We start from the raw sequence: 15,050 nt of genomic DNA, 5'->3' as shown, positions 1-15,050 counted from the left end.
AAGGAAAATCATCACCTCAGAAGGCCATACTCATAGAATTACATCCTTCCTTACTTTCACCTTTACCTTTATAGTGTTCTTCCATCCAAAATTGCTTTATTATAAGAGACGAAGGGGGAAAAGTACTATATGTACCAGTTTCTTCTATTTTCTCATCAGCTTCTCTGATCAGTCTCCTAAGTTACTAACTGAAGATCCTATGCTCGCTGTCAGCACTTTATGACAGCCTCAATCATCACATTCTCAGTTGATCCATCCTTCAGTTTCATGTCGAAACTATTCCTTCCATAGTCATGAAGGACTTCTAACTCTGTGGTTTGATCCTGTTGAAAATTCCTGAGGAATCAAGTCCCTTCACTGTGAATCCACTAGAATGTAAGCTTCCATCGAGCAGAAGCCTGTGTGCCTTATTCACTGCCAGGTCTGAGCACCTCCCCTAGTGCTTGGCATCCTAATAGGGATGAAAAAGAACACCTGGAAAATGAATCGACCTTCACTCACAGACATTATCTCCACACAATTGTCTCATCTAAATGACCTGCCTTGATTAACTGACCACTTGCAGTGCTTTGGTTTCTCATCTGTAATCTTTTCATCTTTCTCTGCTCTCTTCCCAGTCTTTCATGACATCTTTACCTTCCTCCACCCCAGCTGGCTACTGCTTTTCCTCCACTCTACTTTGCTCAGACTTTCTGACCCCACAAATGAAAGAATCTGTCTTGTTTTCCTTCCATCTTCTGCACAGGGTCCACTATCACAGTCCTATCCTGCATACTTCCCAGCATGTATTACTCTTTACACGCAGACATGCTATCTCTTGGACATCTCAGCCTTCTCCTTCCCTTGAGCATAAACATTAGTATATTTAAAACAGATTTTCCTTCCTGTTTCTCTTTGTGTATGTAGAGAGGTGGGGGAGGAGAAGAAGAGGGGAAATTAGCCAGAGAGAAGAAAAACTGTCACTCAAGATCATCTCTGATAGGGGGTTGGGGGAAAGGGAATTGGGTGAAGTAATTAAAAGGTACAACAAACTTGCAGTTGTAAGATAAATAAGTACTAGAGATATAATATACAATATGATAAATATAATTAACACTAACGTACATTATACTGAAAGTTGTTAAGACTGAAAATCCTAAGAGTTTTCATCACTGAGGGGAAATTTTTTACATTTCTTTCATTTTGTATCTATAGGAGATCACTGATGTTCACTAAACTTAGTGTGGCCATCAATGCAAGTCAGATTATTCTGCACACTTTAAACTTATACTATTATATGTCAATTATATCTCAATAAAACTGGAAGGAACAAAAGATCATCTCTGGTAACAAAATAAGTTTTAAAATACACATATGTACATATATGTGTGTATATACATTTCCCACCATGAAGCTACTTACTCTTTAATTCAATAAGTGCTTACCTAAACCACTGAATGCTGGTATGAGACATGGACTCCAAAATATAATCCCACCTAGAACTCCACCTGATCTGTTTGTTTTCCTAAAAACAAAAATACAAAAATCACATGACCAAACTTTAACTGACCTTTTATTAAAGGTTTAATCCTAAAACAGAAAGTTATTCTGCCTGTACATTCTCCATTTCTTTACTGCTAACTTCATGGAATCATGCAATCTAGCCTGACATTTTCATCTTACTTTTTTTTTTTTTTTTTTTTCATCTTACTTTTATTTACTGATATCCTGTCTCATTTCAGGCTTCCCTGGTGGCTCAGATGCCTGCAATGCGGGAGACCAGGCTGCGATCCCTGGGTTGGGAAGATCCCCTGGAGAAGGAAATGGCAACACACTCTACTACTCTTGCCTGGAAAATCCCATGGATGGAGAAGCCTGGTAAGCTACAGTCCATGGGGTTGCAAAGAGTCGGACAAGACTGAGCAACTTCACTTCACTATCTCATTTCAGAAAGGGACTAGGAAAAAAAATTTAGTTTACTGTTCGTCAGAAATAATAGCACCTTTTTGCTATTTTTCTGTCATCCTAAATCCACCCCATACTTCATTTCTTTTTGTCCAGACCACATTTTCATCTTAATTGAAACTTCACAGGCATATATAATGAGAGTCACTGTGGTTTGTTTTTAAATTTAAAAACCTAAAAACAGCCACCAAAAATTCCCTTCAGAATAGGAATAAACAAACTATGGTAATCCATGCTAAGAAATACTATGTAATCATTAAAAAGAATGATGTGCATCTCTAGGTGATGACATGTCTATGAAATAGCATTAAATGAAAAAATAAAGGTGAAAAGTACATAGTAAGACATGTATGTACAGCAAGATTCTATTCCCCCTCCAAAAAAATATACATATTTTGTAGATGCAAACATTTTTCTGGAAGAAAAACCAATGGTTATACTTTTGGAGGAAGAGACTAGAAATTAGGGGAAGGGTAGTAAAGGAAGGCAGAATTTTACTTATATATTTTCTATATGGTTTGAAGCCTTTACCACATATAAGTATTATCAATATTATTATTTAAATTGAACTAAAATTTTGAACTATAAGACAACTTGCTTCACTACAACACACCAAATCCACCTCCTGCAAATAGGTTTATTATTACAGTATTTTGTTTACTTAGAAAACAGTATTCAATTTCTGTCATTATTTCTTACAGAATATTCTAATATTTTACTTTTGTACTTTAAGTATTTTGAAATGTTTCAGCAACAAACTGATAAAAAGTTTTTTAATATTGTGGTTCTCGATATTTATTAAAACCTAAGAAAATATAATCACCAGTTGTTTCTGCTGATGTATGATCAAATCTAACCTTTCAATAGCTTTCTTATAAAATAGCCCCAATAAATGAATATCTTAAAAGATAATCCCTGATAAACATTTAAACCATTAATGTGTTATTATTACCCCTTAAATTAATGGCATGCTCTTAGCAAAAGGAAAACACAGGTAACAAATTGACCAAATTATGTTTGAAATGACTTATTATTTAAAATTTGGTATCTGCACCCATCATTTAAAAAGTGGACATTTAATTTCAAAAAACATGGGTTTTTTAAAGTATCTTTAATATTAATTTCTCATTTTTATATTAGTTTCTCATTTAAATGCTTTCTTCTCTGCAATCACCCACTGTGTTTCTTCAATCTTTTAACTTCATTGAGGCTTTCAATGACTAAGTCAAAGATCTCTCCTGGTAAATGTCACATTGCGCTTGAAAATATGTGGGTTATTTTCAAATATCTTCTGATAATGATTTCTAAAATAATTCCAGTGATAAGAAAACAGACTCTGTATGATTTCAATACTTTTAGACCATGAAATTTTTGCACCTTGTTTTATGTCCATGGATATGTTCTAGTGTCTACTGATTTATAGTCTATGGGAACTTGAATAGAATTTGTATCCTGCTGTTTTGTGAAAATTGTATAAATCTTAATTACGTTAAATTGGTTCATAGTACTTTTCAGGTCTACTATATCCTTCTACTTTTCTGTCTATTCATCCTATTAATGTTTGAGAGTTTGATATTGAAGCTCCAACTAAAAATCTTAATTTATCTACTTAAAAATAACTGTAATATATAATGGAACTATAAGTAACTTTGTTCTGTATTTTCCAAGTCTCCTATAGATGTATTATCATACTTTTATAATTTAAAATAATCTAAAATGGGCAGAAAAAATTAATAAAATTAGGTATCTATGTTTTCTGTGAAGTGTGGGGGATGGGTATGAAGAAAGTCAATGTACACTGCTTTTAAAAAAACTGAAATGATGGATTTTAATTGAAATGACTTTTAATTCAACAGTAGACTTTAGCTAACACCTGATGACCCAGTGTTCATGATGAACTTATCTATGAAAGGTCAGGTTGACATTTTGTATCTACTGATGTGCAGTATCATTTTGCAGTCTTCCTGTTGAGAATCCATGGCCTGAGCCTGGTCATGAAGAACCATTAGACAGACCCAAGTTGATGGTCATCCCACAGAATGTAAGGTCTGTACTCTTCAAAATTTTCAAGAATATGAAACATAAGGAAAGACTGAAGAACTGGCCCAGATTGGAGGAGATCAAAAACTAAATATATGATTCATGTCAATGTACGGCAAAACCCACTACAATATTGTAAAGTAATTAGCCTCCAACTAATAAAAATAAATGGAAAAAAATTTTTAAAAAAAAACTAAATATAACATGTAATCCTGGAAAGGATACTGAACCAGAAAGGGGGAAAGTGACATTGTTGGTCAGCTGGCGAAATCTGAATGGATGGATATGAATCAGATGGTAATGTAATGCTGTAATGCCAATATTGATTCCTGGTTTGCACTGTTGCATGCTTGTTTTAGGGAAAGACACTCTGGCAGATTTAGGGGCGATGAGACAACATCTAGCTCTCAAAGGATTCACAGAAAGGCTAAAGATAATGGACACAGAGAGAAGAGTGAACAATGGAGCAAATGAAGTAAAATGTTAAACATTGGAGTATCTGGTTAAAGGGACTACAAGAGTTCTTTGTGGGTGGAGAGGGAGGTGGGAGGGGGGATCGGGATTGGGAATACATGTAAACCCATGGCTGATTCATATCAATGTATGACAAAACCCACTGGAAAAAAATAAATAAATAATTTTTTAAAAAAAAAAGAGTTCTTTGTGTTATTTTAGCAATTTCTCTGTAGTATGAAATTCTTTCTAAATAAGTTATTTTTAGAAAATCTGAATTTACAGACTGACAAATCCAGGGATACATAGTCATTGCATGAAAGGATTTGTCTTAGCCATTTTATTATTAAAATATTGTTATTATACTAAAGTGTGACTTAATTTGTCAAAATTTGAATTGCATGCATTTCTTCACCAGACTACTGTCCATTGACTTAAGCAAGTTAACTCATATCAAGCCTTTTAACAAGGAGTGAAATAAGTGAGGGAAATTAAAAGGTCCAAACTTCCAGTTGCAAAATAAATGAGTCACAAGTATGAAATGTACAGGGTGAGGAATCTAGTCAATGATTATGTAATACCTTTGTATGGTGACAGATGGTAATGACTTATCGCGGTGATCATTTTAAAATGGATAGAAATATCGGATCACTGTTTTGTAACAAACAAGATCTAACATAGTATTGTAAGTTAATTATACTTCAAAAACAACAAACAAATAAATCCATAGAAAAGGGGATCATATTTGTAGTTACCAGAAGTGGAAATGGGGAGAGGGGAAAGTAGATGAAGGTGGTCAAAGGGACAAATTTCCAGTTATGAGGTAAACAAGTACTAGGGATGTAATGTACAACACGATAAATATAATTAACACTGCTGTATGTTACATATGAAAGCTGTTAAAAGAGTAAATCCCAAGAGTTCTCATCACAAGGAAAAAATATTGCTTTGCTATTTCTTTAATTTTGTATCTATATGAGATGATGAATGTTCACTAAATTTATTGTGGTCATCATTTCATGACATAAGTCAAACCATAATGCTGTCCACCTTAAACTCATACAGTGCTCAGTCACTCAGTTGTGTCCGACTCTTTGTGACCCCATGGACTGTAGCCCACCAGACTCCTCTGTCACGGGATTTCCCAGGCAAGAATACTCGAGTGGGTTGCCATGCCCTCCTCCAGGGGATTTTCCTGACAAAAGGATTGAATCCACATCTCTTGCATCTCCTGCATTGGCAGAAGAATTCTTTACCCACTGCACCACCTGGGAAGCCCCTAAACTCATACCATGCTGTATATCAATTATAGCTCAATAAAACTGGAAGAAAAAATAAAACTTCAAAAAAAGAGATACTTTCAAATATACATTATGAAGTTTGGCTTTTAAATACAAAGAGAGCCTAGAAAATCTGCAGTTGTTAAATCAAGTAGTTTTTGCACCAAACATTGCCATCTGCTGGAAATAACAATCCACAACACATACTACTCCTCCATAAGAAAATAAGAAATTATTTTAAAATCCTAAGGCACATTTGAGACAAAATGACAAATGTAAAAAGATAACTAAATGGTGGAACCCATTTTTTAAATCCATTTAAAATTAATTATTCTGCATCTTTACATCCCAGAGTTTCAAAATCTTTTATAAGACATAAAAGCATATGAGGTAGGCAGGTCTTTAATGCTCTTTCTAATGAAATCACAAGAAGCAAAGGCAGAAATGTAGATGAGAGTTCTTGATTCAGGACCCAGTATATGATGAGTTTCACTCAGTAAAAACACCTGCAGGGAATCAAAGAATCAAGGGGCAGGCAACTAGAGCTTCTTTCAGTCTAGTTGTTTTCAACAGGGAGAACAGCACCCTCTAGGGGACATAATGAAACGACGCGAGGATACTACTGGTATTAGAAGCATAGCAGAATGCCAGACGTCCTGCGGGGCACTGGGAGACCCACACAAAGAATTGAGAACAACTTCCAAAAGCCCCCATCCACCATTTATGTGAGTGAAAAACTGCTTATGATTATCTGCAGCTAGATTCTAACTTCGTTTTACAATTAAAGTATTTTTGTGTGCTAAATCTTTTCAGTCGTGTCCAACTCTTTGCAATGGCCCGCCAGGCTTCTCTGTCCATGTGAATCTCCAGGCAAGAATACTGGAGTTGGTTCCCGTACCCTCCTCCAGGGGCTCTTCCTGACCAAGGGATTGAACTCTTGTCTCCAGCATCTTCTGCATTGGCAGGCAAGTTAATATACATTTATTTTTCCCCCAGGAATGCAACGACCATGTAAATTGAGGGAAAATGGTACTGTTTGGCTTGAAACTTTATTAAAATTAATCAACATTTCAGAAAATCATGGCATCCTTTAGGAAGGTGTGATATTTGAGCCACCAATATAAAATAGTCTCATATTCATCTGTATTCATATATATCATATTTACAATGATTATACACACAGGTCCCTGAAGGAGGAAATTGCAATCTACTCCAGTATTCTTGCCAGGAAAATTCCATGGACCAAAGAACCTGGCAGGCTGTATGTAGTTCATAGGGTCCCATAGAGTGGGACATGACTGAGCATGCACACACGCACGAATGCACAAAGGTGCAAGCATCTAACAATGACTGAAATATATCTTATTAAAAATTGATTTTTTTATTCCTCCTTTATATTATAGTTGTGGTGCTATACTGATGTCTCTTGAAACTACGTGTAAGACAAGTATAATTATCTAATATCTATTAAAATTGTTTTACAACAGCAAAGGGAGAAGGATAAAACATTTGTTATTAAAAGAAGATATTAATCTGATAGGGTTGAGAACTACTTATCCAGCTCCATTCCCTCACTCTACTATAGGGAAACTGAAGCCCAGAAAAGAAAATGAACTTGCTCAAGGTCAAGTATGAGTTTGAAGTAAACCAGTACCAAAAATTTCTGATTCTCAAATTCAGTTATTGGTCCATGGTGCCTGAAAATCAGGAATGCATCTTGCAAAAAACAATCTATATATGTGGCTAGGGTCTCAAGCTAGCCCACAACTAAAGCTTATATAACTCACATACACAGATACATAACTAAAATTAATGTGATTAGAGTGAAATCAAAAAAATCTTTAATTGGTGGTATAAACAGTAAGTTTTCTAAAGTAAAATATGATGAGTAGAAAAATACCTTAGCCCAGCATTCAAGGCCATTCAAAATGTGTCTCAAATCTATCTTTCTAACCTTTCTATGAATACTGTTTACACATAAACTGTTAAAGTCTGGGGTGTTATACTGAATCTTTTTGGCCTTTATATACCCAGGACTTAACACCTGGCACCTAGAATGCACTTATTACCTATTGATGAATGAATAAACAAATGAAAAAAATTTCTTTCAGACAAATCTATTCACTGTTTCCCACATACACATGCACATTCTCACCTGGAAAGCCCTTCAGCTGGCCCCCCTCCAAATTCCTAAATTCCAGGTCTTTTAACTCAGTCTATGACCTTTCCCAGAATGCCTTGCACATTCTACCCATGCCATCCAAACCATCCTCAACATCCTTCAAGGACTAGGTTAAGGCCTCTCTCTTAAAAAGCCTTCCTAGCACCTGGGAGTTCTGCCCAGCCTGGGCCTGGACGGTGGGATCTGGCCTCCCCTGCCCACCTGAACCCTGGGGGTTTCTGGGAAGCCAACCCCTCCACCAGCCCCCCCAGGGCCTCGCCTTCTGGACGCCCCAGGGCCTGCTGGCCTCTAGACACTGTCCTCCCGCCAGAGCCCTGCCCTCCCCCTGGGGCTGTCTGTAAAGCCCTCCCGTACCCACCCTTCATTCCTAGGCATAGTTCCTGCCCATTGTAAACACACACCATGGGGACTTCCCTGGAAGTCAGGAAAGCAAGATTCCACATGCCACTTAGTATAGCCAAAAAATAAATAGATAAAAAATAAAAATAAACTCATACCATTAAAGTGGCTGTTTTAGGAGCCCGGATTCTGTAGCCAACTTAATCTAGATTTATAATCCTTTACATTTGTGACCTTGGGCAAGTGACTTTATGAGTCTCAGTTTTATAGTCTATAAAATGAAGATTTAAAGGGAATTCCTGGTGGTCCAGTGGTTAGGACTCGGCACTTTCACTGCTGTGGCCTGGGTTCAATCCCTGATCAGGGAACTAAGATTCTGCAAGTCAAGAGGCCAAAAAAAAAATGGAGATTTAAAATACTTGCCTTCAGAGGCAGGTATGAAAAATAAAGTTAAACTAGGTACTTTATAAAACTTCCCATGCTAGGCACATAATCATGCATGCCAAGTCGCTCAGTTGTGTCCAACTCTTTGCGACCTGGTGGACTGTAGCCCACCAGGCTCGTCTGTCCATGGGATGCCCCAGGCAAGAATACTGGAGTGGGTTGCCATGCCCTCCTCCAGGGGATCTTCCTGACCCAGGGATCAAACCCACATCTCCTGCATTGGCTGGCAGATTCTTTACCACTGAGCCACCAGGGAAGCACCATGTCACCAACTAGAGACATTAATAATACTGCACTAGATTTACATCTTCCCTTTCTTATAAGTGTAATTCTTATGTCTCCAGCATTGCAGGTGGATTCTTTACTGCTGAGCCACCAGAGAAGCCCAGGAACATAATAGACCCTCAAAAATATTTGCTATATAAACAGATGAATAAAAGGTCTTCATTCAAATGTTAATCATTATGGTCCCATCCTTCAGTAACTTCTGAACAAAATCATTATATAAACACCAAACTTTATACCCACATGGAAACATGTATCATTTTCTGAAAACACAAAGTGCACAGATGTTCAATTAAAAAGCAAAAAGACAAAATTTTTACAAGTATACTATAGTCTATTAAATGACCTGGTGGGATTTTCTGTATTAAGAGTGAGAAGTAGCAAAAGGCAAAGAACATGTACAAACACAGATCAAAACGGACAGTCCCTGAAAATGTGGAGGTCTAGATCTAGCTAAGATGGCGGCAGCTAGTCACACATGGCTATTCAGCACTTGAAATGTGCCAGTCCTAAGTGAGATGAGCTCTAAGTGTAAAACATACATCAGATTTTAAAGATTTGGTTCAAGAAAGAAGAATGTAAGATATTTATCAAAAAAGTGCTACACGAACACTATATACTGTTTAATACATTTGTTTCTCACAGGACTATGGGTTAGCAGGAGACAATATTTTACATGTGTGCTTCAGTTGACCAAAAAGTCAGTATCTTGTGGATAATGGGAGCCAGGTTTCTCAATATCGGAGAAAGAAGTTACAGATCAACAAGAGGAGAGGGCTAGCATGACCACTGCGGTCAGAGAGATCAGTATGAATTCCTATTTGTCATATTTATTTTATCCATTTATTTTTATATTTTCTCATTTACAGTTAGAAAATAATCTATGGAGTGCTACTTTGTCACTGTGAGAATAACCCTGTTTCTCCAGCACTCAGTCATCTACAGCTTTAATATCCTTTAATCAATTATTGACCTGAATCAATTATTTAGTTGGAGGATGAAAGGAAACCTCTTTTTTTTCTTTTTTACTGCACTGTCTGGCATGTGGGATCTTAATTCCCCGACCAGGGACTGAACCTGTGCCCCCTGCATTGGAAGTGAGGAGTCCTAACCACTGAACCACCAGGGAAATCCAGAAAAAGAGACTTATTTTCAAATTCTGTCATTCCCATTGAAGAAATTCAATAAATGATAATTAAGTACACAGCTTCTCATTTGTCCACTGAAAGCTATGTTATAGGTTCAATATGATTTTTTATTGTAGAGAATTGAACTTTCATTTTCATAATCTTAAATTTAAAATAATATAATCTCACCAAGTTTAAATTTAGATAATGCAGAAGAAAACTTAATCATATGGCAAGTGTTTACATTATATGGTTAAGTTAAAAAGGCAGGTTACAAAACAATGTAGCTCATCCAATTCTCACAACCTAATGACACTACTAGTAGCAAGCATTGTTTGAGCTCCTTCTTTGTGTCAGAAACTATAACTCGTGCCTTTAGTTATATTTCCTTATTTAAATTTCACACCTGTGATGTAGATAATTACTATTATTGACCCAGTTTTACAAATGAAGAAACTGAAGTCTGAAGAGGTAAATGGTAGGCAAGAGCTAGTATAGTAAGTAGTGGTAGAAAACAGGAATTCAAACCCAGCTGCCTGATTTCAGAATTATCTAATTCCATACCAAAATTTTCATGGTGGTTCTCAGCACATGGTGGTATTCTAAATGACTTTTATTTACATTTTGTGATCTTTCTATATTTTTACAATGAACATGAATTACTACTATAATTTTTTTTTTACTTAAAACAGCTGACAAGGACCTACTAAATAGCACAGGAAACTATACTCGCTATTATGTAATAACTTATAAGGGGAAAAAAATCTAAAAAATAATATATATATATATATATATATGCATGTATAACTGAATCTCTGTGCTGTACACCTGAAACTTACATGATATTGTATATCAACTATAGTTCAATAAAAATTTTTTTAATTTAAAAAGTAAAAATTTCTAGTTCAGTAGAATCTTGTAAGCTACTGTAAGACACAACAACCATGTACACCTAGTGTACACAAAGTAGAATCTGCAGTGGGATATAAATGTTACTCCAGAATAGTACTCCATAGTCAAAAGACGATTCTAAACTGTTGAGTTAGACGCAGTCAAAGGTTTCTCTATTAGGAGACTTTAAAACACTGATGTGGGCTTCCCAGGTGATTCAGCGGTAAAGAATATGCCTATTAAGCAGGAGTGTGAATTTGATCCCTGAGTTGGGCAGGTCTCCTAGAGAAGAAAATGGCAACCCACTCCAGTATTCCTGCCTGGGAAATCCCATGGACAGAGGAACCCAGTGGGCTACAGTCCATGGGGTTGAAAAGAGTCAGACATAGCAACTAAAAAACATCAAACACTCATGTGCTTTCTGAAGCTACAAAAGCAGACAGTAGAAAGTAGCATTTTCCAAATTTATTTGACTAGCATTCTCGGGAATGCACTTTGGGACATGTTGATGTGTACGATTATCACTGGGTAAAAAATTTTTAAAAAACACAAACATTTTCAACCCAAGACAGAAAATAAAGAAACAACACCATCAGAGATATTCATAACCACTCTTCCTGGCGCCCTCCCCACAACTGTAACAGCAACTTCCTGGTGTTCAGATACAGACTATTGTGGTTAAAAGCAATTAAGTAAAGGCCAAAAAAAGAACATTGTGGCTTAGTGCATTCTCACTGTATAAGTGCACTCTGCACCTATGAGCTACTTTTGTATAAGACACTTATAAAGCAAGCGCTCCTGTATCTGAGAGAAGGAAGAGGAAACACTGTGTGTCTACTACTGGCTAGGAGCTGTGCTAAATATTTTATATGTTTGTTAACTTATCTCTGCTAGCAATCACATGAGGTAACTATTTTATCCCTATTTTACAGATCAGGAAATATAGGCTCAATGTAACCTGCCCAAGTTCACACAGCTAAGAAATGTCAAAGCCAGGATTCAGACCTTGGGTTTGTCTGGTTCTTTCCATTGTACCACATCTGGAAGCCACAGGCCTTCTAAGCACCTTAAATGAGTTTCAATGGGAAGGAAAATTCCTCCTCTGAAATAGCTCCCAGGATTAAGGAAAGTTAAAGAACAAGGAGTTGAGACCTAACCCCAAATAAGGCAATTCCCCCCAAAACCCCCATATGCTATAGCTGCATCTAAACTTGCACTTTAGCTCTTTTAACTGCCACAGTTGCTTCCTAACAGGCAGACAGATCACTAACACCATACCATGTAGGCCCCTGGCTTGAGTCTAAACTTCAGAGTTTAGATGTGCTTTCCCTTGACATTTCCTGTAAACATAAGCATTCTTACACTTAAATTTATTTTATTATTTTTTTCTTCCAGTTTTACTGAGTATAATTGATACACAGCACTGTATACATTTAAGGTGTACAGCATAATGATGGGACTTAACATATGTCATGAAATCATGACCAGAATAGGTTTAGTGAGCATCCATCATCTCATATAGATATAAAATTAAAGAAATTAAAAAATGTTTTCCTTATGATCAGAACTCCTAGGATTTACTCCCAACTTTCATATATAACATACAGCATTAATTATATTTATCATGATGTACATTACATCCCTAGCACTTATTTATCTTATAACTCCAAGTTTGTAGTTATGACCACCATCATCTAATTCCTCCCTCCCTTCATCCTCTGCTTCCAGTAACCACAAATCTAATCTCTTTCTCTGAGTTTGTTTTTGAAGTATAATTGACCTACAACTCTGTCAGTTCTTGTTACACAACATAGTGATTCAATATTTCTATACATTTCAAAATAATCACCACAAATAAGTCTGTTACCATCCTACACTTAATTTTAATAGCCAATTGATAAGTGATAAAAATATATAAGAGCTTCCACTCTTCAATCTACTTCTGGTAATAGCTTGGAGTTGGAATACTATTTTCAATCACTAGGAAAAGGTTATTTTAATTTCTTCAGGGTGTACTTCATTCCTTTTCCCAGATTACACTTCTGTGTTTCATCCAGAGATTAGAAGACTGGACTATACTTATTGGACTGGTAAATTGCCTGTTTTCACCAATTGTATTTTGGGTAAACTGCAGGATGTAGGATCAAGTAATCCTGACCTCTAGCTGGATGACTCAAAGTACACACACATATCTCTAACATAAACGCTTCTCATTTTCTTTACAGTAACTCTGTAGGCAGAAAATATAATAGACCTTTAATATAGAAAGCCAGAATGGAATAGTGGAAAAACTATGAGTTTGGGGCCAAACAGACCTGAGTTTGAATATCACTTCCACCTCCTGCTAGCTATGATCTGGAGAAAATTACTTCAGCTCACTGGGCTTTAGGATCCTCATTTATAAAATGGAGATAACCACTCTAGGTGATACATAGGGACAAAAGCAAGGCATCCCCAAACTGGAATTGCTTTGAGAATGAGATTAGGAAGAATTGTGTTATAATGGCTGTCAGGCCATCTATAGAAATGACACAAACCAAGCACAATTTGTAAGTGTTCAAAGAGATTTGAGACCTGATCCCAAATAAGGTGATTAGGGTTTTGTCTCAGGAAAGCATATCCAAAGCTATAAGAAATAAGCCTTGTATAAAATCAAGTATAATCAAAGCTGAATCAAAAATATGACACATAGTCTTTAAGAAAAACTATAAAGAGAAATACATATACCTACATAGTGATAAAAAGTTTTCCCTATGAAAGGTAAGCCCCACTGTTCATTTTCTGGGGAAGTACCTCTAAAACTGCCCAAGGCTAAGAGTACCTGACCCATGAATATGAACATCTGGTCCATGTGCCATGTGAATATCATCTTTTAATACTTGTCTTCCTTTTTCTCTGGAGTCCTATGTTCACCAAGAAACTTTCTACTTATTCTACTCTATTTATATTTGTTTTCTCATATCTCTTTATCATAGGCAGATGTGCCAACCAGCTAACGTGAATGATGTGGTCAACGAGGCATTTAGAGTTCTCCAAATAAATTATGAAATTGGTGTTTTGGTTTATATATTAGACCCTTAGGAGTTTGCCTAGTATGAATCTATCTCACTTTGTTATACTCACAGAATTAAAATTCTGAAGCAAGATTTTTTAAATTGACAGAAACCTAGTATTGCGGAGCATGCTAGGGAACAGCCTACCAACTTTTTTGCAAAGAATTTGGTAATGTGTTATCAAAATGTGTACACCCTGGGACTTCCCTGGTGGTCCAGTGGCTAAGACTCTGTGCTCCCAATACAGGGTCCCGGGTTTGATCCCTGATGAGGGAACTAGATCCCACATGCTGCAACTAAAGATCCTGCATGCAGCAACGAAGATCAAAGATCCTGTGTGCTGCAACTAAAACCCAGCGCAGGCAAACAAATATATTTTTTTAATGTTTACACCCTGAACATCCCACCCTCGCCTTCTCCCACAGAGTCTAAAAGTCTGTTCTGTACACCCTGTTACCTAAATTCCTACTTCTAGGAATTTAATACAAGGAGATAATCAGAAAATAAAAAGGGGTGCTAATTAAAACACTGTTTATAAGAATTAAAAATTAGACATTTGGATTTTTATCAATAGGGCACTAAATACGTTGATTACAGCCTGTACATTATATATACTATGTAGTCAATAAAAAGAAGGTGGTGACTCTGTATTTATTGACCTGGAAAAATGTCCATGACATATACAGTAAGTGAAAATAATATATATAATACCCCATTTGTACAAAGTTGTGCACTTTTTAGCACCACACACAGTATTTTCCTACAGAAAATGATATCCCCATGAGCTGTGCCATGGTCTATGAAATGCTGCATGTTATAATCATCTTTTGGAAATTTACAATGCTGTTTATCATAGTGAATACCCTTAAAGCCATTGTTTTAACATTGTTTAACCTAGCATTATCCACCGTAACCTCATCATAGATCCTTTTTTTCATGTAACACCTTTTAAAATATAAAGCTAAAATAAAAAAAGCTAAAATGAATAAAATATGAAGGAATTTGTTTTCAG

At 36.2% G+C, this 15,050-nt stretch overlaps 1 protein-coding gene across 1 annotated transcript in view; it reads right to left on the bottom strand.

The window, feature by feature from the left end:
- Nucleotides 1–15,050, bottom strand: part of LOC122689658 (transmembrane 9 superfamily member 2-like) — an 83,612-nt gene that overhangs the window by 43,866 nt on the left and 24,696 nt on the right. Inside the window, exon 8 of the mRNA XM_043896263.1 lies at nucleotides 1,425–1,504. Coding sequence (XP_043752198.1) covers nucleotides 1,425–1,504 — 80 coding nt within the window. The remainder of the gene's footprint in view (nucleotides 1–1,424; nucleotides 1,505–15,050) is intronic.

The sequence above is a fragment of the Cervus elaphus genome, chromosome X, assembly GCF_910594005.1.
Source record: "Cervus elaphus chromosome X, mCerEla1.1, whole genome shotgun sequence".
Classification (NCBI taxonomy): Eukaryota; Metazoa; Chordata; class Mammalia; order Artiodactyla; family Cervidae; genus Cervus; species Cervus elaphus.
The sequence above is the reverse complement of the archived record's forward strand: the minus strand, read 5'-3'. Positions and strand labels throughout refer to the sequence as shown.